Here is a 23,829-nt window from a genome sequence, read left to right on the forward strand (position 1 = left end):
ACAGGTGAGAAGAGGCAGTACACCAATCAAGTAAATTCCATATCAAGGGATGAGATCACCTTGGGGGCGGGGGGCAACGGAAGGAAAGCCTACAATCTAGAACCGAAGAACGGGTCTTTTTGCTTTTGACAAAGGGAAATAATAGACCCGAGGAAGGAGGAACTGTATATTTGTGGTATGCCTTAGCTCTTTGGGGAAGAAAACTTGAAAGATGGCTGAAGCATCTCAAACCCGCTTTGTAGGGCCCCTGCAATGTCTAGATCGTAGTTTGCACACCTCCTCACGAAAGCCAGGAGCCGGGCACCTGTCGAGGGAAGCGAGAGGAGTGGGGGGAAGAGCCAGGGGGGCGGTGACCAGCCCGTAACCGGGCGGCGTGGAGGAAGGCGAAGCCACGCCCCCAGCGCTGCGCCCTAAAAAGCAGGCGGGGCCAAGGCGGAAGCACCCCGGAGGAGATGACGGAGTAAGTGGGCGCCGGCGTCGCCGTAGCGGCTCCCAGCGAAGCTCGGCGGCGGTGGCGGCGGTGGCGGCGGTGGCGGCGGTGGCGGCGGTGTGCAGGCCGGGCATCTCCTGGCTGTCGGGACTGCCCCTAAAGCTGGCGAAGGCGGCTCGGCTATCCAAGCGGCCGCGGTATCTGCACCGGCGGCCCGGCAGATGCCGGCAGCGAGATCGGGAGGTAAGCAGCCGCCCGGGTGTCACATCGGCTGAATGACTGAAGCCCGGAGTGGCTGGCTGGCTGGCTGTCCTCGCGCCAGTGCGCGCCAGCTCAGCACCCGGGGCCGGAGGCCTGCGCCGCTGTCCGCCCCCGCGCCCGCGCCCGCGCCCGCTGGCTTCTCCCCCCGCGCGGCTGTGCCTTTGGAGCAGCGGGGCAGCAGCTCTCCTGGGGGATCGCTGTGCGGGGATCCCCGCCTTTCGCTCCAGTCCGAGCCCTACACGCAGAAGCAGAGAAAACGAGCGCCCCCGGCCTCTCCGAAACCGAGGAAGCTTTGGGAGGAAGAGCGGCCTTTACAGGACTTCCAGCTCCTGCCGTCTTGGAAATCAAGGGTTTTCTTTTCCCTTCTTTTTTTTTAATTTGTTCTGACCGTCCTGTTTTTCCTTTTCAGCCTTTGGTTCCCTCCTCTCACTCTTGGAATGCAGTATCCGGGCGGTGGAGGAAAAGCCTGCTTTTCTATTTCTGTGTTAGGCACTGTCAGCCCTCCTTCCACTGGATGGAGGAGAGCTGAGTTGAAACGCTAGCCTGCCATTTGTTCGCGGATTTAGTCACGCGCTACGTAGGCTCCTGGACATTTTTAACCACATGGAGAGTTTTTTTTTTTTCCCTTATTGAATATATAAATTAGTTAGAATTGAGTGATATGAAGAAAGCACAACGTTATTCATGAAATGTTTTGGGTATCCTAAACTTCGTTTAAGGGTATCCAGATCACGTAATGGTAGGTTCCTAATTATATCTTTTACTTGATATGGAAAAAAATACTGGAAGACAGGATCTTGTGTGGCTAGAGTCTAACTCTAGTGTTTGCTTTTAGTTGGGTAGTGTTAGGGGGGAAAGTCGGATTTCTTAGTCATCCTCCATGTATCACCTTACTGATAAAGCAATATCATATGAAGGATGATTAAAAGAAAAAAAAAATCCAGGGAATCGGGTGGTAGCGCAGCGGTTAAGCGCAGGTGGCGCAAAGCGCAAAGACCGGCATAAGGATCCCGGGTCGAGCCCCCGGCTTCCCACCTGCAGGGAAGTCGCTTCACAAGCGATGAAACCGGTCTGCTGGTGTCTTTCTCTCTCCCTCTCTGTCTTCCTCTCCTCTCTCGATTTCTCTCTGTGCTATCCAACAACAACAGTAATAACAACAATGATAAATAACAAGGGCAACAAAAGGGAATAAATAAATATATTTTTAAAAAATCCATTGCTCATCACCCCGATAACTGCTCAGTGGGACCTCTATAGAAAAAAAAGCTGGGAGATGCTTCACTTACACTTTGGCCCATACTAGAAGGAATTTTCTGTATACATTTCCACAAACACTTCACTAAACCCTCTAAAACATTTCATGTTCATTGAAAATGTGGGGGGAAAAAAACAGGAACTTGAATCCTTTGAGTGGCTGGATATTACAGTTCTAAATTAATTTGAGGAAATGTTTTGATACTGGAGAGGAGAACATTCACCACTTCTAAGTCTTGAGTCAATAGAACCTGTTTTTATGGTCTTTGGGTCAGATTAAAGAGCTTTTTCTTTCCTTGGTAAAGCAGAATAATGACTGCTGTGCACCTTATATGTAACCAAGTATAATCTTTCCCTTGACTCAGAATTGTAAATTTTGAATTTAAAGTTGTGTGTGGAAGAAACCTAAACTTGACTGGGTATTAGCCACATTTAGAGGTGGGCCTAGGAGATGGTATAGTGGGAGCACACCAGCCTTGCATGCCTTAGGCACTAGAATCAGTTGGAAGGATTAAAATAAAACCCCACTTGTGTGAACTCTGCCTCAGTAGATCTGAAATGGAACCTGGCTGCATATTTGCGTTTTTATTAAATTGCTCTGCATGGCAAAGTTGCTTACGTGTGTAATGAGCTGCTTTGTCATGCTTGTGACCTAGGTTCAAGCCCAGCCCCCACTGCATTGGAGGGAGCTTTGGTGCTGTGGTTTCTTTCACTCTTCTGTCTCTCACTGTGAAGAAGTCAGCCTGGAGTCATGAAGTCCCAGCAATGACCAAAAAGGAAAAAAAGATAAACAAACCATTGCTGATGGGATGGAGAGGGAGCTCACTATGTAGTCATATGCTTTTTGCCATGTGCAGAGCCCAGCTTTGAGCCACAGTACCATGTGGCAAGTGCTGTGGTGTCTCCCTCTCTCTGAATGAAAAAGCAGACCAGAGTAGTGAGATCATACGTTGGTACCCCCTAGCCCCCACAAAAATGTTGCTCACGGAGCTTGGGAGGTCACCTAGCTTGCAAGCATGAGGTCCTGAGTTTGAGTTCTAGCACTGTGTATGCTGGAGTGATGCTCTGCCCTCTCTTCCTTTTTGGAATATATATATATGTATATGTATATGTATGTATGTATCCATTTGTTTGGCTGGGGAGATGACGCAGTAGGAGTGCAGGACTTGCATCCATGAAACTATGGCTTTGATTCCCAACACTATATTTCCCAGAGCAATGCTTTGGTCTCTTTTTCGCTCTTTCATAAAATAAAGATATCTTTATTTTTATAATGTATTTCATTTATTATATATGCAAGAGGGATTCACATGAGGCAGAGAGGGGAGACAGATAAGCCAGAGCAGCCACGTCAGCCCGTGCAGTGCCTGGGATCAAATCAGGAACCTCAGGCCTGAAAGTTCTGGGTCAGCCTGTTGAGTCACGTCCCTAGCCATCCCTCCCCACCCCCATTTTTCTTTTTCTTTACTGGAGGAGTTAATAGTTTAGAGTTGACAGTAAAATACAGTAGTTTGTACATGTGTAACATTTCTGTTTTCCACATAACAATTTCACTACCCTCCCAGGTCCTCTCTGCCATTATGTTCTAGGACCTGAACCCCATCCCCAGAGACTTACTTTGGTGCAGCACCCCTCCAACCCCTTTTTTTAAGCTTCTCGGACTAGGAGATGGCTTCCTTGGTAGAGCCCATGTCCCACTATGTAGAAAACCTAGGGGTCAAGCCCTAGTACTACATAGGGACACCATGACACCAGAGGAAGTGCCACAGATAGTGAAGCAATGCTGTGCTGTCTCTGTCTCTGCCTTCTTATCTGAAGTTTGGGAAAAATCAACCTGGTAGTGGTGGGCTTGTAAGACCCAACCTTCCTAGCACAAAAAAGCTGGTGTTGATTAAAAAAAAGAGTGGTTGGGGGGGGGGGCTCGCTGGTTGGTAGTTCAGCGGGTTAAGCACACATGGCATAAAGCATAAGGATCCTGGTTCGAGCTCCCAGCTCCCCACCTGCAGGGGGGTTGCTTCGCAAGCAGTGAAGTAGGTCTGCAGGTGTCTGTCTTTCTCTCCTCTCTGTCTTCCCCTCCTCTCTTGATTTCTTTGTCCTATCCAACAGCAACAATGGCTATAACAACAATAACAACCACAACAAGGGCGACAACAAGGGCAACAAAATGGGAAAAATAGCCTCCAGGAACAGTGGATTTGTAATGCTGGCACTGAGCCCGAGTGATAACCCTGGAGGCACCAAAAAAAAAAAAAAAGCGAGAGAGATTCTTCAGGTGATACTCCTGGTTTGAAAACACAGACATAGAGCAGGTGACATGGTTTATAAGCAGGTGCAGAGTGGTGAAGTGCCGTGCCCACCTCCACTGTTGTCTTAACTTCTTTTTTCTTTCCTTCACAAATAACCTTGCTTGAATCAGTAGTACTGTTGTCTCAGTTTTTAAAGTCCCTTGAGCCCAGAAGAAAGGTCACCTTTTAAGACAGTAGTTCTGTATGATTCTATTTTTACAGTTTTCCATGTAGCTAGGCCCCTTAATGCTCTTCATTAAATCAGTCTTTACTTGAGTTCTTTCTTGGGAGTCGGACAGTAGCGCAGCGGGTTAAGCGCACGTGGTGCTAAGTGCAAAGACCGGCATAAGGATCCTGGCTCGAGCCCCCTGCTCCCCACCTGCACGGGAGCTGCTTCACAGGTGGTGGAGGAGGCCTGCAGGTGTCTTTCTCTCCTCTCTGTCTTCCCCTCCCCTCTCCATTTCTCTGTCCTAGCCAACAACGACGACATCAGTAGCAACAACAACAATAACTACAACAATAATAAAAAACAAGGGCAACAAAAGGGAAAATAAATATATATAAAAAAATTATTTTTTTTTTTCCTCCAGGGTTATTGCTGGGCTCGGTGCCTGCACCATGAATGCACTGCTCCTGGAGGCCATTTCTCCCCCCTTTTTGTTGCCCTTGTTGTTGTAGCCTCATTGTGGTTATTATTATTGCCATTGCTGATGTTGTTCATTGTTGGATAGGACAGAGAGAAATGGAGAGAGGAGGGGAAGACAGAGAGGGGGAGAGAAATATAGACACCTGCAGACCTGCTTCACTGCCTGTGAAGCAACTCCCCTGCAGGTGGGGAGTCGGGGGCTCGAACCAGGATCCTTATGCCGTCCCTGCGCTCTGCGCTACAAGTGCTTAACCCACTGCGCCACCACCCAACCCCCTATAAAAAAGTTCTTAATGTTACTTGAGTTTCTTTGTTGACAGTTGTGATTTTTATCATTTTATAAATCAGTTCTTAAGCAGACTTTTATGGCAACCTTTCATAAACTTTTAAAAAATATTTTATTTATCAATGAGAGGGATAGGAAGAGAGAGAGAGAGAGAGAGAGAAAGAACCAGACATCACTCTGGTACTTGTGCTGCTGGGGATTGAACTCGGGACCTCATGCTTGAGAGAGTCCAATGCTTTATCCACTGCACCACTTCCTGGACTACAACCCTTCATAAACTATGGAACAATTTTAATTTAGAGTAATTTGCTTTTGTTCTGCCTTCTCATAAACCCAGTGTGCTATAAACAGGCTCAGCCTGACCTGTCTTCCCCTCCCCACACCATCCTGGAATGCATGACTGCTAGTAGAAATACTACTTTGTATTTCTAGTCATCTTCCTAGGGACCTTCTTTTGAGAATTAGGTTCTGTACATCTCTGATTGCCTTTTTTTTAATTCCCTTTTGCTACCCTTGTTTTATTGTTGTAGTTATTACTGTTGTTGTCATTGATGCGTCATTGGATAGGACAGAGAAATGGAGAGAGGAGGGGAAGACAGAGAGGGGAGAGAAATATAGACACCTGCAGACCTGCTTCACAGCCTGTGAAGCGATTCCCCTGCAGGTGGGGAGCCGGGGGCTCGAACTGGGATCCTTACCCACGTTCTTGTGCTTTGCGCCACCTGCGCTTAACCCTCTGCTCTGATTTCCTTCTACACATCTGGTCTAACTAAATTTGTTTTAAGCTTTCCCCTCTACAGGTGGGGGCCAGGGATTTGAACCTGGATCCTTGCACACTGATATGAGTGCTTAACCAGGTTGGCCACTGCCTGGCCCCACTGACATTTTTTGTTTCACTTTGTAATTTTAAGTCTTGTGGAGATTCTTTGAGACTATGTAGAGACTTTCTCACTGTACGTTCTACCCTTTAATTTTAGCATCCATGGTTCTTGCCTGAGTCAGTTATTTCTGAGAGGGTTGCAAACTGACATTTTAAAATTTCCGTCATTCCTTTTACATTTATTAATATAAATGTCTGTGTATGGAACCTGGGGAAGACGGTGTAATGGTTATGCAAAATACTTCTATGCCTGAGGTTCTGAGATCCCAGGTTCAATCACCAGCACCTCCATAAGCCAGAGCTGGTCAGTGCTCTGGTCTCCCCTGAGCTCGCCCCCCCCCCCCCAACTCTCTCTGTCTTTCTCTCTCTCTCTTTTACCAGAGCACTGTTCAGTTCTGGTTTATGGTGGTGCAGGGGATTGAACCTGGGACTTTGGAGCCTCAGGCATGAGAGTCTGGTTGCATAACTATTATGCTATCTACCCTGCACCCACTCACTCTCTTTGTATTTTTCTCTATATATTTATTTCTCATTAAAAAACAAATATTTTTTAACATTTATTTATTCTCTTTTGTTGCCCTTGTTTTATTGTTGTAGTCATTATTGTTGTTTTGTCATTGCTGGATAGGACAGAGAGAAATGGAGAGAAGAGGGGAAGACGGGGAAAGAAAGACAGACACCTGCAGACTTGCTTCACCGCCTGTGAAGCGACTCTCCTGTAGGTGGGGAGCGGGGGCTCAAACCTGGATCCTTATGCTGGTTCTTGCGCTTTATGCCACCTGCGCTTAACCCGCTGCGCTACCGCCCAGCTCCCTCTTTTTTCTTTCTTTACCAGAGTACTACTCAGATCTGATTTATGGTGGTGCGGAGGATTGAATCTAGGACTTTGGATTTTAATATTTTTTTAAACTTTATTTTATCTGATAGAACAAAGAGAAATTGAGGGCAAGGGAGATAGAGAAAAAAAGAAACAAGAGAGACACCTGCAGCACTGCTTCATGATTCGTGAAGCTTTCCCTCTGCAGATGAGGACAGGGGGCTTGAACCTAGGTCCTTGTGTATGGTAATGTGCACTTAACCAGGTGCGCTACTACTGGGCCCCAAATCCACCATTTTTGAAGTGGAGAATAGTATTTAGAAACCAAGGCTTGAATGCTGGGGAGATATTTAGAAAAGATCTAGGTGCTAGGGGTGTTTATTGCTACCTGGATATTACTGCTTTGAGGCCCTTACGTGGGCAAAACTAGAAAATAACTATATATGTGTGCATAATTCTATATTTGTGTTGGTGTATTATATATACACAATTTATACTGACAGCTCCAACTCCAGCCTGTCTACTGGCTCAAAGCTATCATTTTTTTTCAACATTTGTTTATTTTTATTTATTCCCTTTTGTTGCCCTTGTTTTATTGTTGTAGTTACTATTGTTGTTACTAATGTTGTCTAGGACAGAAAGAAATAGAGAGAGGAGGGGAAGACAGAGAGGGGGAGAGAAAGATAGACACCTGCAGACCTGCTTCACCGCCTGTGAAGCGACTCCCCTGCAGGTGGGGAGTCAGGGGCTAGAACCAGGATCCTTATACCGGTCCTTGGGCTTTGTGCCACGTGCACTTACCCTGTTGCGCTACTGCCGACTCCCCTTTTACAATATTTGTATGATTTCTTTCACCAGCAGTGAGAACCCTTGCTTTAACTAGCAACAACATATTTACTTACTTGCTCAATCTTCACAGATTCACCCAGTAGTTTTAGAATTAACTAGATAGTAAAAGTAAAATTGTCAACTCATACGCAGTGTTTATGTACAGTCCTTTTGTTTCTAATCTTTTATTTTTGCTGCTAGGGCCTTGTGCCTGCACAGTTTTACCGTCCCTGGAGTTTTTCTTTCTTTGTTTGCTTTTGGTTTGTGTTTTGTTTTTCCTTTCAGTTTCGGTTATAGCGGAAAGGGCAGGAAAGACACCACAGCACTGTTTCATGGTTCATGAAACTTCCCTGGTACCATACATGATGCTCCTGTGTGGTAGCAGGGAGCTCACACTCACATCCTCTTTGCATGGCAAAGTACGCACTCTACCAGGTGAGCTATCTCCTGGCCCAAAAGTATTGCTTCACTATCCATGGCTTTCCAGTAGTTTTGTCTTTGTTGGCCTTTCATGTGGGACGAGGAATCAAACCCAGTGGCTTTTATGTGTAAGTCACAAACTTTACCACCGAACTACCTCCCTAGCCTGTTTTTAGCTGTGCAGTCAGATAATGTTTTCTTTTTTTTTTAATTTTATTTTATTTTTAATTTTTTTTGTATTATTTTCCCTTTTGTTGCCCTCGATTTTCACTACTGTTGTTATTATTGATGTCATCGTTGTTAGATAGGACAGAGAGAAATGGAGAGAGGAGGGGACGACAGAAGGGGAGAGAAAGAAAGACACCTGCAGACCTGCTTCACCACCTGTAAAGCGACTCCCCTGCAGGTGGGGAGCTGGGGGCTTGAACCGAGATCATTACACCGGTCCTTGGACTTCGCGCCATATGCATTTAACCCGCTGTGCTACCACCCGACTCCCCAGATAATGTTTTCCGAAGTTACTTTGGCTAATTCTCTGTCTCCTTTCAATATGCTTGTAATATTTATTTGTGATCTAGTTAAGTTCATGTGTTGCTGGTTGTATTTTATTTTGGATTCTTTGGGCATTCTGGTTGATTTAAAAAAATTTTATAATTTTTAAAAATATTTATTTATTTATTATTGAATAGAGACAGAGGAATTGAGAGGGGAGGAGGAGAAGGAGAAAGTCCGAGAGATACCTACAGCTCTACTTCACCATATATGAAGATTCCCCCTGCAGGTAGGGACCAGGGGTTTGAACCTGGGTCCTTGTCTACTATAATGTGAGCACTTAACCAGGAGTGCCACCTAAAATATTTTTATTTATATTTTATCTTATTATTGGATAAAGACAGAAAAATTGAGAAGGGAGAAGGAGGTAAAGATGGAGAGAGAAATGGGCAGAGGGTAGACAGCATAATGGTTATGCAAACAGACTCTCGTGCCTGAGGCTACAAAGTCCCAGGTTTAATCCCCTGCACCACCATAAGCCAGAACAGTGCTCTGGCTAAAAAATAAAAAAAAAAAAAAATAAATAAAAAAAAAAGATGGAGAGAGAGACACCTGCAGTCCTGCTTCACCACTCATGAAGTTTTCCCCCTGCAAGTGGGGACCAGGGTCTAGAACCCCAGTCCTTGTGCATTGTAACCTGTGCTCAACCAGATACACCACCGCCTGGCCCCTTTAATGAATTTTTTTTTTTTGTAAATTTTTATTTACTTATTTATTCCCTTTTGTTGCCCTTGTTTTTTATTATTGTAGTTATTGATGTCATTGTTGTTGGCTAGGACAGAGAGAAATGGAAAGAGGAGGGGAAGACGGGGAGAGAAAGATAGACTCCTGCAGACCTGCTTTACCACTTGTGAAGCGACTCCCGTGCAGGTGGGGAGCTGGGGGCTCGAACCGGGATCCCTAATGCTGGTCCTTGCACTTTGTGCCACGTGTGCTTAAAATGAATAATTAAAAAAACATTTTTTGAGTGGTCCAGGAGATGGCATAGCAGACAAAACATTGGACCCTCAAGCATGAGGTCTTGAGTTCAATCCCTGGCGGCATATGTACCAGAGTGATGTCTGGCTCTTTCTTTTTTAAATATTTATTTATTTATTCCCTTTTGTTGCCCTTGTTGTTTTATTGTTGTAGTTATTATTGTTGTTATTGATGTCATTGTTGTTGGATAGGACAGAGAGAAATGGAGAGAGGAGGGGAAGACGGAGAGGGGGAGAGAAAGACACCTGCAGACCTGCTTCACCGCCTGTGAAGTGACTCCCCTGCAGGTGGGGAGCTGGGGGCTCGAACCCGGATCCTTAAGCCGGTCCTTGCGCTTTGTGTGGTCCTTTCTCTTTCCTCCTATCTTTCTCATGAATAAATAAATAAAATCTTTAAAAAAAAAAAAACACTTTTTTTTTTTTGATAATGGTTATGCAGAGAGACTCTTGTGCCTGGAGCTCCGAAGTCCCAGGTTCAATCTTCCATACCACCATCAACCAAGCTGAGCAGTGCTCCGGTAAAAGAGAAAAAGAGAGAGAGAGAGAAAGAGAGAGAGAGGAGAGAGGAGAGAGAAATTGAGAAGGAAAATGGGGATATTCAGGGAGAAAAAAAGAGACTGTAGCACTGCTTCACGGCTTGTGAAGGGTTGGAGGTTTGAACCTGGGTCCTTGTGAATAATAACTTGTGTGCTCAGCTAGGTGTGCCACTGCCTTGCCCTCCATTTATGCTGTTTTAAAAAGATTTTATTTACTTATTTATTATTTATAAAAAGGAAACATTGACAAAACCATAGGATAAGAGGGGTACAGCTCCACACAATTCCCACCACCAGAACTCTGTATCTCATCCCCTCCCCCGATAGCTTTCCTATTCTTTAACCCTCTGGAAGTGTGGACCCAAGGTCATAGTGGGATGCAGAAGGTGGAAGGTCTGGCTTCTGTAATTGCTTCCCCCACTTCTTCTTCTTCTAGCATTTGCCCTTCTTCTGTAGCCAGTCAACAGCGTCAGGTTGAGCCTGATGTAAAGTTTCGAGACCTCCTTTGAATCTGGAGAGGTGGCAGTCGTTGACTATGTGGGTCATAGTCTGTCTGTAGCCGCAGGGGCAGTCCCCCGCTGAACATGGGCATTGACAGGTCGATCCATACTCCCAGTCTGCCTCTCTCTCTTTCCCTAGGGGGGTGGGGCTCTGGGGAAGCAGAGCTCCAGGACACATTGGTGGGGTTGTCTGTCCAGGGAAGTCTGGTTGGCATCATGCTAGTATCTGGAACCTGGTGGCTGAAAAGAGAGTTAACATACAAAGCCAAACAAACTGTTGAACAATTATTTGTTTACTAATGAGAAACATAGGAGGAGAGGGAAAAAGCCAGACATCACTCTGGCACATGTGCTGCCAGGGATTGAACTCAAGACCTCATGCTTGAGAGTCCGATGCTTTATCCACTGTGCCACCTCCCAGAGGCTGTGTGTGTGTGTGTGTGTGTGTGTGTGTGTGTGTGTGTGTGTTTCACTCTGACATATGCAATGCCAGGGATTAAATTCAGGGGCTTATGCTTGAGGGTTTCAATGCACCATCTCCCAGACCATGTTTTTTTTAATTTTATTAGACTTATGGCAAGTCTCTATAAGTTGGAACTCTAAAAATAAAAGGATATTCAGAGAAGTGTTTCCATTGTTTTTATCCCATCCTTACCTATCATGCCCTGTAAAATCCTCATTGATCTCTGGTTTAGTCTTCCTGTGGTTTTGTTTGTTTGTTTGTTTGTTTTGTGCCTCCAGGGTTATCGCTGGTGTTGTTCATTGCTGGCACTATGAATCCACTTCTCCTGGCTGCCATTTTTTCCATTTTATTAGGTAGGACAGAGAGAAATTGAAAGCAGAGAAAAAGAGAAAGTTAAGACACCTGCAGACCTACTTTGCTGCTTGTGAGGTGTCCCCTCTGCAGCTGGGGACCTGGGGCTTGAACCCAGATCCTTGAGCTTTGTACTATATGCACATAACTATGTGCACCAACTGCTCCCTCTTCCTATGTTTTTGATTTTTATTTTGTTTTGTCTTTTTTTTTTTTTTTTTTTTTACTGCAGGGTTATCACTGGGGCTCAGTGCCTGCACTACAAACCCACTGCTCCTGGAGGCTATTTTTTCCCTTTTTGTTGCCCTTGTTGTTTTATTGTTGTTGTTGTTATTGCTGTCATTGTTGTTGGACAAGACAGATAGAAATTGAGAGAGAAAGGGAAGCAGAGAGAGGGAGAGAAAGACTGGCATCTGTAAACCTCCTTGACCGCTTGTGAAGTGACACCCCCTGTAGGTGGAGAGCTGGGAGCTCGAACTGGGATCCTTATACCAGTCCTTGCACTTTGCGCCATGTGCGCTTAACCCACCGGGCTACCGCCTGTTCCCTATTGTTTTGTTTTTTTTAACAAAATATTTTGTTTCATTTTTGAGAGAGACTCAGAGAGAGATAGACAGCAGAGTACTGCTCAGCTGTGGTTTATGGTGGTGCAGGGGTATTGAACCTGGGGTTTAGGAGCCTCAGGCATGAGAGCCTGTTTGCATAACCATTATGCTATCTCCCTTGCTCTTGCTTTTTTTTTTTTTGAGGGATTGGTACACAACTGAACAAACATGCTTTCTTACTTTGTCTTCCCTGAAAGGTGACTAGATAACATGGGATTTTTTTGCCTCCAAGAATGCCTTTGTCCTTTTATTCTAGGATATACCTCATCACTAAGCCCTTGGAATATCATGCTTGATTGGAATGCCTTTATTTTTTGGAGTCTTTGGTGCCAAATAGTTTAACAATATAATTTAATATGAGGGTTGGCCATGTGAGAAAGGCCAGTGATGTGATTCCAGGTAATAACTTTGCTGTCCACTGGATCTTCGGAAGGACTTGAGGTCGTTCTCATTTGGGCAGTGAGGTATGCCTCTGAGCCCCAGTAAAACCTCTGGACATTAAGGTTTGGATGAGTTTCCCTGGCTGGCAGCATTCTCTGCATGTTTCATACATTGGAACCGGGAATGTAATGCTATCCTGGCTTTAGTAGGATCTGGTAAAGTGTGCATTCTGTCTGGTAACCTATGTCTTGGAACCCTGGGGTGTGTGTTTTTGTCTCTCCTTTTATACAAGCACACTTTGGAGATATATCAGTCAGGTCCAGGCCATCACAATGAATGTAATATTGCAATAAAGCAAATCACATGAATTTTTGTGCATGTAAAAGTAATGTTTACAGTGTACCATAATTGGCACTCTACTCTTAGTAGACTGCTCAGCTCTGGTTTATGGTGGCACCAGGGATTGAACCAGGGGTTTTGGAGCCTCAGGCATGAGAATCTCTTTGCATAACTATTATGCTTTTTACCCCTGCCTACATACAGAATTCTTAAAATTGTTATTCCCCACATCTCCCATATAGTAGAAAAAAGTATATAGTCACTTTATAAATTTAACCAGTGTTTTTAATAATGCATGCATGTATTCTGTTGTAATACATTTTATGTTTAACATATATACAAAAAAGCAGGGGTACTTGTATGTGTTTGTGGCCTTAATTTTAGGGTAAAAATGTAACTTTTCTTTCTTTACAGCTATGTGCAGATCTCACTATGCATCAGAAAAATGAAAAAACAGAGGAAAATTCTATGGAGAAAAGGAATTCAGTTAGCCTTTTCTGAAAAATGGAATACTGGGTTTGGAGGCTTTGAGAAGTTTTATTTTCACCAACATTTGTGCATTGTGAAAGCCAAGTCGGGAAGGCCAGTTACTTGGAGCAGGCCATTGGGGCATTTCCAGTACAGAAAGAAGGCCCTTCACATCCAGAAAACGTGGGCCCAGGATGAACCTCTTTTTGCTAAGACTGAGTTCAGTGTGGCTGCTCAAAATGGTAGTACTTTGTCCTTAAAAGTGAAAAGAAAAAACACTAAACACATTTTTCCCTGCTCAAAAACCCTCCTGAAACTCCAGACAAAGAGGTTTCTGGCATTAGCAAAGAACTGTGACCATGAATACTGTGGAGAGAAAAGTCTCTTAAAGGCAGTTGCTGACGTACCAGCTAATAGTACTTTAGGTCAGACCAATGGTCACAGACCTAGGTCAGAGCCACAGACTTCTAACCTCCCCATGAAGTTCAATGGGGAGAACCAAAGCCTAGGTGAGAGTGGCACGATTGTGGTCACTCTGAGCAACCATAAGAAAAAGCGCTTTTGTTATGGCTGCTACCAAGGACTAGAGCACCACAAGAATGGGGGATCCCTGATTCCAAAAAGGCTCCAACTTAACCAACATAAAAGAATAAAGTTATCCCCTTTTATGATGTATGAAAAATTATCCATGATTAGATTTCGGTACAGAATTCTCAGATCCCAGCACTTCAGAACAAAAAGCAAAGTTTGCAAGCTAAAAAAAGCCCAGCGGAGCGGGGTGCAGATTACTGGGAACCATCAAGAGACCCCTGGGGAGAACGGTGAAGTTAGTGGTTCCAACCCAGTCCATTCTCCAGACCCTAAAGACCCTTCTTGTCAACATCAGCCACATTTCCCAGATATGGACAGCAATGCTCTGATGAAGGGAAAGAACTCTCAGATGCTTGATGGCCTCACTAAAGGAAGCCCTTTCTTGGACAAGGACCATAGCTTAGATGAAGCGTTTCCTGACCAACAGAATGGCAGTGTCACACATACCTGGCACCAGTCACCCTGTTCCTCTCCTAAGTGGAAGTGTACAGAGCTGACACATGACAATCCCTTACCAGAACATCATTCTATCATGGAAACTGAAAGAGAAGTTTTGACTCCAGGTCAGGAAAATCAGAGAAGTACTGTTAATGAGGACAGAGTAGAACCATCTATGTCTGGGGCAGATCAGCCTGTGAGTAGTGTAAATGGGCCTGTGACTGAAGAGACTGTTGAGAATGAGAGCTCATGCCGGATGGATGAGGATGGATCTCTCAAGCAGAACATTCTTAGTTCTAAGTTGCTGGACCACCCTTACTGTAAAAGTCCACTAGAGGCTCCTCTGATGAGCAGTGAACTCAAGCAGGAAAATCCAGTGGGAGGTGGGAAGAACCGTCAGAATGCTTCTCCAGTGGATGATGAGCAGCTGTCAGTCTGCCTTTCTGGTATGCACTCTTCCTTTATTCTCCACCTACCGCCAGCCTGCATTTGTGGTTCACTAACCTCTAGGAAAGTTGGCTATTTTTTTTTCTTTTCTTCAGCCTATAGATTTCCCTTTAAACAATTTGACATTTTCCTTGAAATCTTTTATATTGGTGTTACATAGATGTTTTATAAGATTTAGTTCATGACTGGTGAACCACTTATGTTCAGTTCTATAAAAATGATTCATGAGTGGTCTGGGAGGTGGCACAGTGATAAAGCTTTGGACTCAAGCATGAGGTCCTGAGTTCGATCCCCGGCAGCACGTGCCAGAGTAATGTCTGGTTCTTTCTCTTTCTTCCTATCTTTTTCATTAATAAATAAATAAATAAATAAAATCTTTTTAAAAGATTATCCATGAAATAAATACCTGCTTTATACTTTACTATTGTTTCTGGAAGTTAAATTGCTAGCAGTGAAATTGATGGTCAGAGAATGCTTATAATGAAAATGTTAGGAAAATTGTTGGGAGCCAGGCTGTAGCGCAGCGGGTTAAGCACACATGGTGCAAAGCGCAAGGACTGGAGTAAGGATCCCGGTTCAAGCCCCCGGCTCCCCACCCGCAGGTGAGTCGCTTCACAGGCGGTGAAGCAGGTCTGCTGGTGTCTGTCTTTCTCTCTCCCTCTCTGTCTTCCCCTCCTCTCTCCATTTCTCTCTGTCCTGTCCAACAATGACGACATCAATAATAACTACAACAATAAAGCAACAAAGACAACAAAAGGGAATAAATAAATAAATAAATATAAAAAAATTAAAAAAAAGAAAATTGTTAAGGGAGTCGGGTGGTAGTGCAGCGGGTTAAGCGTATGTGGTGCAAAGTGCAAGGACCAGCATAAGGATCCGGGTTCGAGCCCCCAGCTCCCCACCTGCAGGGGAGTCGCTTCACAAGCGGTGAAGCAGGTCTGAAGTTGTCCCCCTCTCTGTCTTCCCCTCCTCTCTCCATTTCTCTCTGTCCTATCTAACAATGATGACATCAGTAACTACAACAATAATTACAACAAGGGCAACAAAAGGGAAGGCAGTGAAGCAGGTCTGCAGGTGTCTTATGTTTCTCTCCTCCTCTCTGTTTTCTCCTCCTCTCTCCACTTCTTTCTGTCCTATCTAACAATGATGACATCAACAACAACAACAATAATAACTACGACAATAAGGGCAACAAAAGGGAATATAGATAAATAAATATTAAAAAAAGATTATTTAAAAAAATAATTTTGATGAGACCTTGCTGATATGTGTATTGTTCTATTGAAGAACCAAATGTTTGCATTTCTTACAATACAACAAAGCCATCCTGTGGTCCTTAGAAGAAAAAATATCTAATGCAATTAATTGGTTTAGCATGATGATTAAGTTCTTTTTTATACTGTAGTTGACTTTAAAGTAATTTTTTTTTTTTTGGCTTATTACCATGAGAAAGTACTCTTAACTGTTGTTTTACTTTTGGTCTCTGTGAAATAGTAGTGTACATCAGTGAGACATTGTCATCTAGGGTTCCTCTTTAAGTTTCAGGTAGGCCTTTCTACTGCATTAGGAATGCATGTTTATCATCTAAAGTGAAAGCAAAAATACAAATAAGAGGAAAAAATATAGCAACTGAAAAATCTCCAAAAATAACTACTGTCGAGATATTAAAAGCAAAACAAGAACACTTCTTTCTCATTGCTATTCCAGTGGAACTGGGATCCAGATCCCCTTGGTAAAGAAGACTGCTTTCTTAGTGGAGAAATCTCAGTTAAGATTATTATACCTAGATGATGATGATGATAAGGATGCTTATAAGTTTAGTGTGTGGTTTTCTTCTCTTTTCTCTCTCTCTCTCTCTCTCTCTCTCTCTCTCCCTCTCTTTTTAACTCAAGCCCTGCTTAATGGGGTACTAGGGAGTGAACCTGTGACTATTATGCTATCTCCCAGCCTTAAGCCTAAAGTTTAATCTTTTGCTATTGGAGGCATTGTTTTTTGTATAATATTAGCTCATTAGGCTGGGGAGATGAAACAGTAGCGACACGCCAGACTTTGATGCCTGCAGCTCAAAGATCCTAGATTACAATCCCTGGTACCACCATAAGCCAGAGCTGAGCAGTGCTCTGATATCTCTCTCATTTAAGAAATGAAATATTTGAAAAATAAAGCAAGTTTATTCCTTAAATGGTATTTCTCAAATGTTGAAATTTCTTAATAATTTCTTCTTTTGAAATCTATTCCCAAATATAGACACATGATTATGCTTGGATAACTAACTGTAAAATATGATATAATAGTGGCCTGGGAGGTGGCACAGTGGATAAAGCATTGGAGTGATGAATTTTTTTTTTTTTTGAGATTTATTAGTTAATGAGACGGAGACATTGAGGAGAGAGAACCAGAATGCCACTCTGCTAAACTAGATGCCAGGGATCAGACTTGTGACATCGTCATGCTTTAGAGTCCGACCAACACTTTATCCTCTGGGCCGCCTCTGGAGCTGCAATAAATCTTTTTATTTAACCATTTAATTTTAGACATATATGATAAATTCTGTATGGAAGTAAGTGCTCTAGTCTTAGTTTAGAAACCCCAAATCGGGAGCTGGGTGGTGGAGCACCTGACTGAGCACACACATTACGATGCGCAAGGACCCAGGTTCAAATCCCTGGTCTCTACCTGTAGGGGAAAGCTTCACAAGTGGTGAAGCAGAGCTGCAGGTCACTCTCCCTCTCTACCTCCCTCTTCCCTCTAGATTTCTGGCTGTCTCTATCCAATAAATAAAGATAATAATAAAAAATACGATATAATAAAGAGAAGAATAATAATAAAAGAAACCCCAAATCTTTTCCTCTAATTAAACTGGGGCATAGGGCTTTCTGTCTCTGTATGCCTAAAGCCTAGCCCAGAACCAGAGATGAGTAACTCTTCCTTTTTATTATACTGGCATTATCGTAAGCCTTTCAGGTTGAGAAACACTTTAGTCAGAGACTAACTGGAAGAAAAATGATTTTTTTGCATACCCTTGTTTGCTTCAACCCTATATGAAATAAACCACTGTATTCTTCGGACAGCAGTTACTGTTGTGAGCCTTTCTGTTCTTTTTGTTTGTTTTGCCATCAGGGCTTTGTGCCTGTAAGATTCCACCACTTCTCCTGTGGGATCCTTCCCCACACCCCATAGAGGGGTGAAGGAGAGAGAAAGAGGGGAGGGAGGGAAGGAAAGATAGAAAGGAGGGAGGGGAGACATCACCAATTCACTGCTCATGAAGCTTCCCTGTGTGGTGTTCTTATGTGACAACCAGGGACTCAGACCCAGGTCCTCATGCATGATTAAGTGTCAACTCTACTGGGTAAGCTATAAGTTAGGGAGCTAGGAAGCTAACAGTTCTCATTTCTCAACTCAGTAGATGTAAATTTCAGTCATGATACCAGCCAGGCTCTTGCTCTCATTCTGCATCATCAGTCAGTAGCCTAATTCATGTACCCATTTGGGAGCTTGCTTATAAGCTTTCTTCCAACTTTGTATTTAGTTGGAAATAATGTCTTAGCTTTAGTTCCCAAGACCTTCTATGGTATATTTCTTCAGTGGTTCCTTCAGGAGGCCATTAAAAAACATATAGTCATTGCTTAAATTGACCTGAGAACTATACTATATTCATTCTGGCCCTTTAATTCTGTCTGTCCTCTTAAAAGTATGCCTCACCAGTGGTTATCTAGTTAAGCTTACCTCATAAAGTTAATCAGTAAGATTTTAATTCTGCCAAATTATATATCAAAAACGCCTTTCCTCCACCTGCAGGGGGAAAGCTTCCTGAGCAGTGAAGCAGTACTGCAGATCTTTCTCCCTCCCCTCCTCCCCTCACAATTTCTCTCTGTCATATCAAGTATAAGAAAGAAAAAAATAAAGCCTTAGAATTTGTCTTTTTGCTATGAGATATAAAATTGTACACCTTTACCAAATAATCCAGTTGTAGTAATTCCCTCTAATTTCTATTTGTTTTAAAAAGAATTCCTTCATCTGGGATAGCACAGTAGTACTACACAATATTATTATTACTATTTTTAAACCAGAACACTGTTCAGTTCTGGTTTATGGTGGTGTGTGGGACTGAACCTGAGACTTTGGAACCAGCCCCAGAATCTCTTTGCATAACCATTATGCTATCTACCCCTGCCCCTGTACAGTATTTGCATGTGAAAAGTCCCAGGTTCAATTTCTAGCTCCAGTGGTCTGGGAGATGGCTCAGTGGATAAAGTACTGAACTCTCAAGCATGAGGTCCTGAGTTCAAGCCCCAGCAGCACATGTACCAGGGTGATATCTGGTTCTTTTCCTCTCCTCCTATCTTTCTCATTAATAAACAAAATCTTTAAAAAAAATTGTCTAGCTCCACCAATAGAGCTAAACCTGGTGCTCTAGTTAAAAATAAATACAAAGTATGAAAATAGGAATCCCCTCTGTGGTCAAAAGTGATAGATACATTTAATCAGACAATTAAGACATCTAGATTTTAGTTTTTGATAGAGGTCTTCCATAGGAAAGATACTAGTTTTTAACTTTACCTAGCTTTCCCTATTTTAACAGTGTCAGAAATTTAAACATTCAAAGTGATGCTTCACTACATAGATTGGAGTGCTGAAAACTTTAGTGTTGTTTTTTTTTTTAATATTTTTTTATGGCATATGTGTTAAGATAAGTTAAGTATGTTAATTGCTACTTACAAATTAAGATTTGGGAAAGTGACTGCTGAAAATGGTTTGTTTTGAAAACCATCTTAACTTTTCTTTCTTCCATTATTTAAGGATTCTTAGATGAAGTTATGAAGAAGTATGGCAGTTTGGTCCCACTCAGTGAAAAAGATGTACTTGGAAGATTAAAAGATGTCTTTAATGAAGATTTTTCTAATAGGTTTGTTAATGATGTTTAAGATAAACCTTTAAAAATAAATCTGTTGCTATATATGACTTTTATCTTTTGATTAAAAAAAAAAAAAACGGGGAGTCGGGCTGTAGTGCAGCGGGTTAAGCGCAGGTGGCGCAAAGCACAAGGACCGGCATAAGGATCCGGGTTCGAACCCCGGCTCCCCACCTGCAGGGGAGTCGCTTCACAGGCGGTGAAGCAGGTCTGCAGGTGTCTATCTTTCTCTCCTCCTCTCTGTCTTCCCCTCCCTCTCTCCATTTCTCTCTGTCCTATCCAACAACAACAACAACAATAATAACTACAACAATAAAACAACAAGGGCAACAAAAGGGAATAAATAAATAAAATAAAAAATATTAAAAAAAAAAAATTTTTGTGTGGTCCGGGAGGTGACACACAGTGGTAAAGCTTTGGACTCTCAAGCATGAGGTCCTGGGTTTGATCCCCGGCAGCACATGTGCCAGAGTGATGTCTGGTTCTTTCTCTCTCCTCCTATCTTTCCCATTAATAAATAAAGAAAATCAGAGGGTTGGGCGGCAATGCAGCAGGTTAAGTGCATGTGGCGCCAAGCACAAAAACAGGCATAAGGATCCCAGTTCGAGCCCCTGGCTCCTCACCTGTAGGGGAGTCACTTCACAAGTGGTGAAGCAGGTCTGCAGGTGTCTATCTTTCTCTCCCCCTCTCTGTCTTCCCCTCCTCTCTCCATTTCTCTCTGTCCTATCCAACAACGAACGACATCAACAATAACAATAATAACCACAACAAGGCTACAACAACAAGGGCAACAAAAGGGGGAATAAATGGCCTCCAGGAGCAGTGGATTCATGGTGCAGGCACTGAGCCCCAGCAATAACTCTGGAGGCTAAATAAATAAATAAATAAATAAAATCTAAAAAAAAACCTTGCAACATCTTGAATGGGACATGGGTTTTTAACTTTTTCTTTCAAAATTTTTCCATTTCAGAAAACCATTTATCAATAGAGAAATAACAAACTATAGGGCGAGGCATCAGAAATGCAACTTCCGTGTCTTCTACAATAAGCACATGCTGGATATGGATGATCTGGCAACCCTGGATGGTCAGAATTGGCTGAATGACCAGGTCAGTGGATTGTAGGCTCTCTCTGGAAAAGTCGCAGATACTAGACAGTAAATATAATTAGTAACCTCTAAGTTGACTCCTTTTTTTTTTTTCACTGCCAGTGTGATATATTTATTTAACCAGAGCACTGCTCAGCTCTGGCTTATGGATACTGGAGCCTCAGGCAGGAGAGTCTCTCTTTACATAACCATTATGCTATCTACCCCTGCCCAGTTGATTCCTTTTTTACTCTGGTTTATGGTGGTACTCGGTATTGAACCTGGGACCTTCAGTGCCTCAGGCATTAAAGGCTTTCTGCATAACCATTGTGCTGTCTCTTCAGCCCTGTTTGATTATTTCTTAGTGTTTATTCACTAACTCCAGTGTCTGAGATGCTTGATTACGATCAGTAGTACCAATCTGAATTTTATTTTATTTTATTTTTCACCAGAGCACTGCTCAGCTCTGGCTTATGGTGATGAGGGGGATTGAACCTGGGACATTGAAGTCTCGGGCATGAGAGTCTCATCGCATAACCATTATGTTATCTACTCCCACCCAATCTGAATGTTATGTTCTAGATTGTATAGGTTTAGTAAACTGATGTTTATATTTTATAGGTTATTAATATGTATGGTGAGCTGATCATGGATGCAGTTCCAGACAAAGTACGTGAAAACTTATCTTCTTCAAGATAAGTTTTTTATATAATAAAAGAAGCTATTTTTTACACACACACACACACACACACACACACACACACACACACACACACACACACATATTCCATGCATTCTTAAAAAGGGTCCAATTTTGGAACCAAGGATATATAATTCAGTGGTAGAATGCATATGAAAACCTGGGCTTGATCCTTGTCACTAAAGTAAAGAAGGGGGTTAGGCTTTGCCTTTTCATGTGCTGAGGTTGAATTATAAAATCATGAGAGAGAGAGACCAGAACATCACTGGGGACTAAACTCAGGACTTCACGCTTTATCTACTGTGCAGCCTCCTAGTGTGTTTGTTAATATCTTGAAGATAGGCAAAGGAGACTAAGTTTTAAACTTCTGTGGTCCTCTGCATTTTTGCTTTGATTAATATTTGGTATTCAACTCAAATGCAAACTGAACAGCTTAATAATATTAAGCTCATTAAATTATATATATATTTTTTCTTTCTGTAAAGTTGCCTGATGGGCATCATTTGATTTCAATAAACAAAAAAAAATGAGGGATCAGGCGGTGGCGCCCCTGGTTAAGTGCACACATTACAGCGCACAAAGACCCGGGTTCAAACCCCTGCTCCCACCTGCAGGCAAGGAGGCTTCACGAGTGGTGAAGCAGGGCTGCAGGTGTGTCTCTCCCTCTCTATCTCCTCTTCCCCTCTCAATTTCTGGCTGTCTCTATCCAATAATAAATCAATAAAATTTATATTAAAATTTTTAATAGTTATTTATTTTCCCTTTTGTTGCCCTTGTTGTTTTTCATTGTTGTTGTAGTTGTTGTTATTGATGTCATCATTGTTGGATAGGACAGAGAGAAATGGAGAGAGGAGGGGAAGACAGGGGGAGAGAAAGATAGACACCTGCAGACCTGCTTCACACCTGCTTCACTACCTGTGAAGCTACTCCCCTGCAGGTGGGGAGCCGGGGGCTCAAACTGGGATCCTTATGCTGGTCCTTGCACTTTGCGCCATGTTTGCTTAACCAACTGCACTACCACCCAACTCCCTACAAAGCCTTTTTTTTTAGATGGAATTTTTTTTTTGATAGCTTATTTACTTGTTGAAGAGACAGTGAGAAATTAAGAGGGGAAGGGGAGATAAGAAAGTGAGAAAAAGGGGAGTAGGGCAGTACCACAGTGGGTTAAACACAGGTGGTGCAAAGTGCAAGGACCAGCGTAAGGATCCCGGTTCGAGCTTCTGGCTCCCCACCTGCAGGGAAGTCACTTCACAAGCAGTGAAGCAGGTCTGCAGGTGTCTATCTTTCTCTCCCCCATCTGTCTTACCCTCCTCTCTCCCATTTCTTTCTGTCCTATCCAACAACGATGACAACAATAATAACTACAACAATAAAACAAGGACAACAAAAGAGAATAAATAAATTTTTTTAAACTATTAAAAAAAAATTTTTTTTATATTTATTTTACTTATTTATTCACCGCCTGTGAAGCGACTCCCCTGCAGGTGGGGAGCCGGGGTTCGAACCGGGATCCTTATGCCGGTCCTTGTGCTTTGCGCCACCTGCGCTTAACCCGCTGCGCTACAGCCCGACTCCCATAAGTTTTTTTTTTAAGTGAGAAAAAAGACACTTCAGTACTGCTTCACTGCTTATGAAGTTTCCCTCTACATGTAGGGACCAGGGCTTAAACCCAGGCCATTGCACATTATAACATGTATGCTCTACCAGGTGCGCCAATTTACTTCCCTTATCTCTACATTTAATTATCATTTAATCTTCACGAGGTTAGGAGATACTTATTAAAGACAGTGGTTCTCAAAAGTAGTCTCTAGACCAGCAGCATTAGCATCAACAGGAAACTTAGTAAAAGTGCAAAGTTTTGGTCTTAAGCTCACCCCAGTTAAACTAGAAACTAGAGATGTTGACCAGCAGTCTAGACTGCTTTAACTAGCCTTCCAGATTCTGATGCAGCAGTGTGTGAATCACTGCTCTAAATAAATTGCTAACGTTTTTATTCTTTTCTATTATTTTTTATAAAACTGGGGCATCATGCATATGCAATGTCGTTGATACGCTTATTCACTCATATAGCTACATAGTTATCAGAAAAATCATGACGTATTTTTTTTCTGCTTTTCTTCTGTAGTGACTTTTCTGACAGCCCTGTATGATCTCTGAGTCTTCCCATATAGTTTAAAAATATCTTACTTTTTTAAATAGAGATAGAGCAGAAGAGAACACAGCACTAAAGCTTCCTTCAGTTGGATGAGGGACAGGACTGAAACTGGGTCACACACATGAGCTGTTTTGCTGGCCCAGTTTATTTTTCTGACAGCTAGAACATGCAAGCCTCGAGCACTGCTCAGCTCTCGCATATCACGGTGCCAGAGATTAAA

General features: G+C 42.9%; 1 protein-coding gene across 1 annotated transcript in view; it reads left to right on the plus strand.

Annotated features, from left to right (window-relative positions):
• The first annotated feature begins 546 nt into the window (after positions 1-546).
• SENP5 (SUMO specific peptidase 5) overlaps positions 547-23,829 on the plus strand; it is a 38,541-nt gene continuing 15,258 nt past the window's right edge. Inside the window, exons 1-5 of the mRNA XM_007517433.3 lie at positions 547-673; positions 13,226-14,754; positions 19,556-19,661; positions 20,638-20,776; positions 21,376-21,423. Of these exons, the coding sequence (XP_007517495.2) occupies positions 13,257-14,754; positions 19,556-19,661; positions 20,638-20,776; positions 21,376-21,423 (1,791 nt within the window). The 5' untranslated portion in view covers positions 547-673; positions 13,226-13,256. The remainder of the gene's footprint in view (positions 674-13,225; positions 14,755-19,555; positions 19,662-20,637; positions 20,777-21,375; positions 21,424-23,829) is intronic.

Source organism: Erinaceus europaeus, chromosome 9 (assembly GCF_950295315.1).
Source record: "Erinaceus europaeus chromosome 9, mEriEur2.1, whole genome shotgun sequence".
NCBI lineage: Eukaryota > Metazoa > Chordata > Mammalia > Eulipotyphla > Erinaceidae > Erinaceus > Erinaceus europaeus.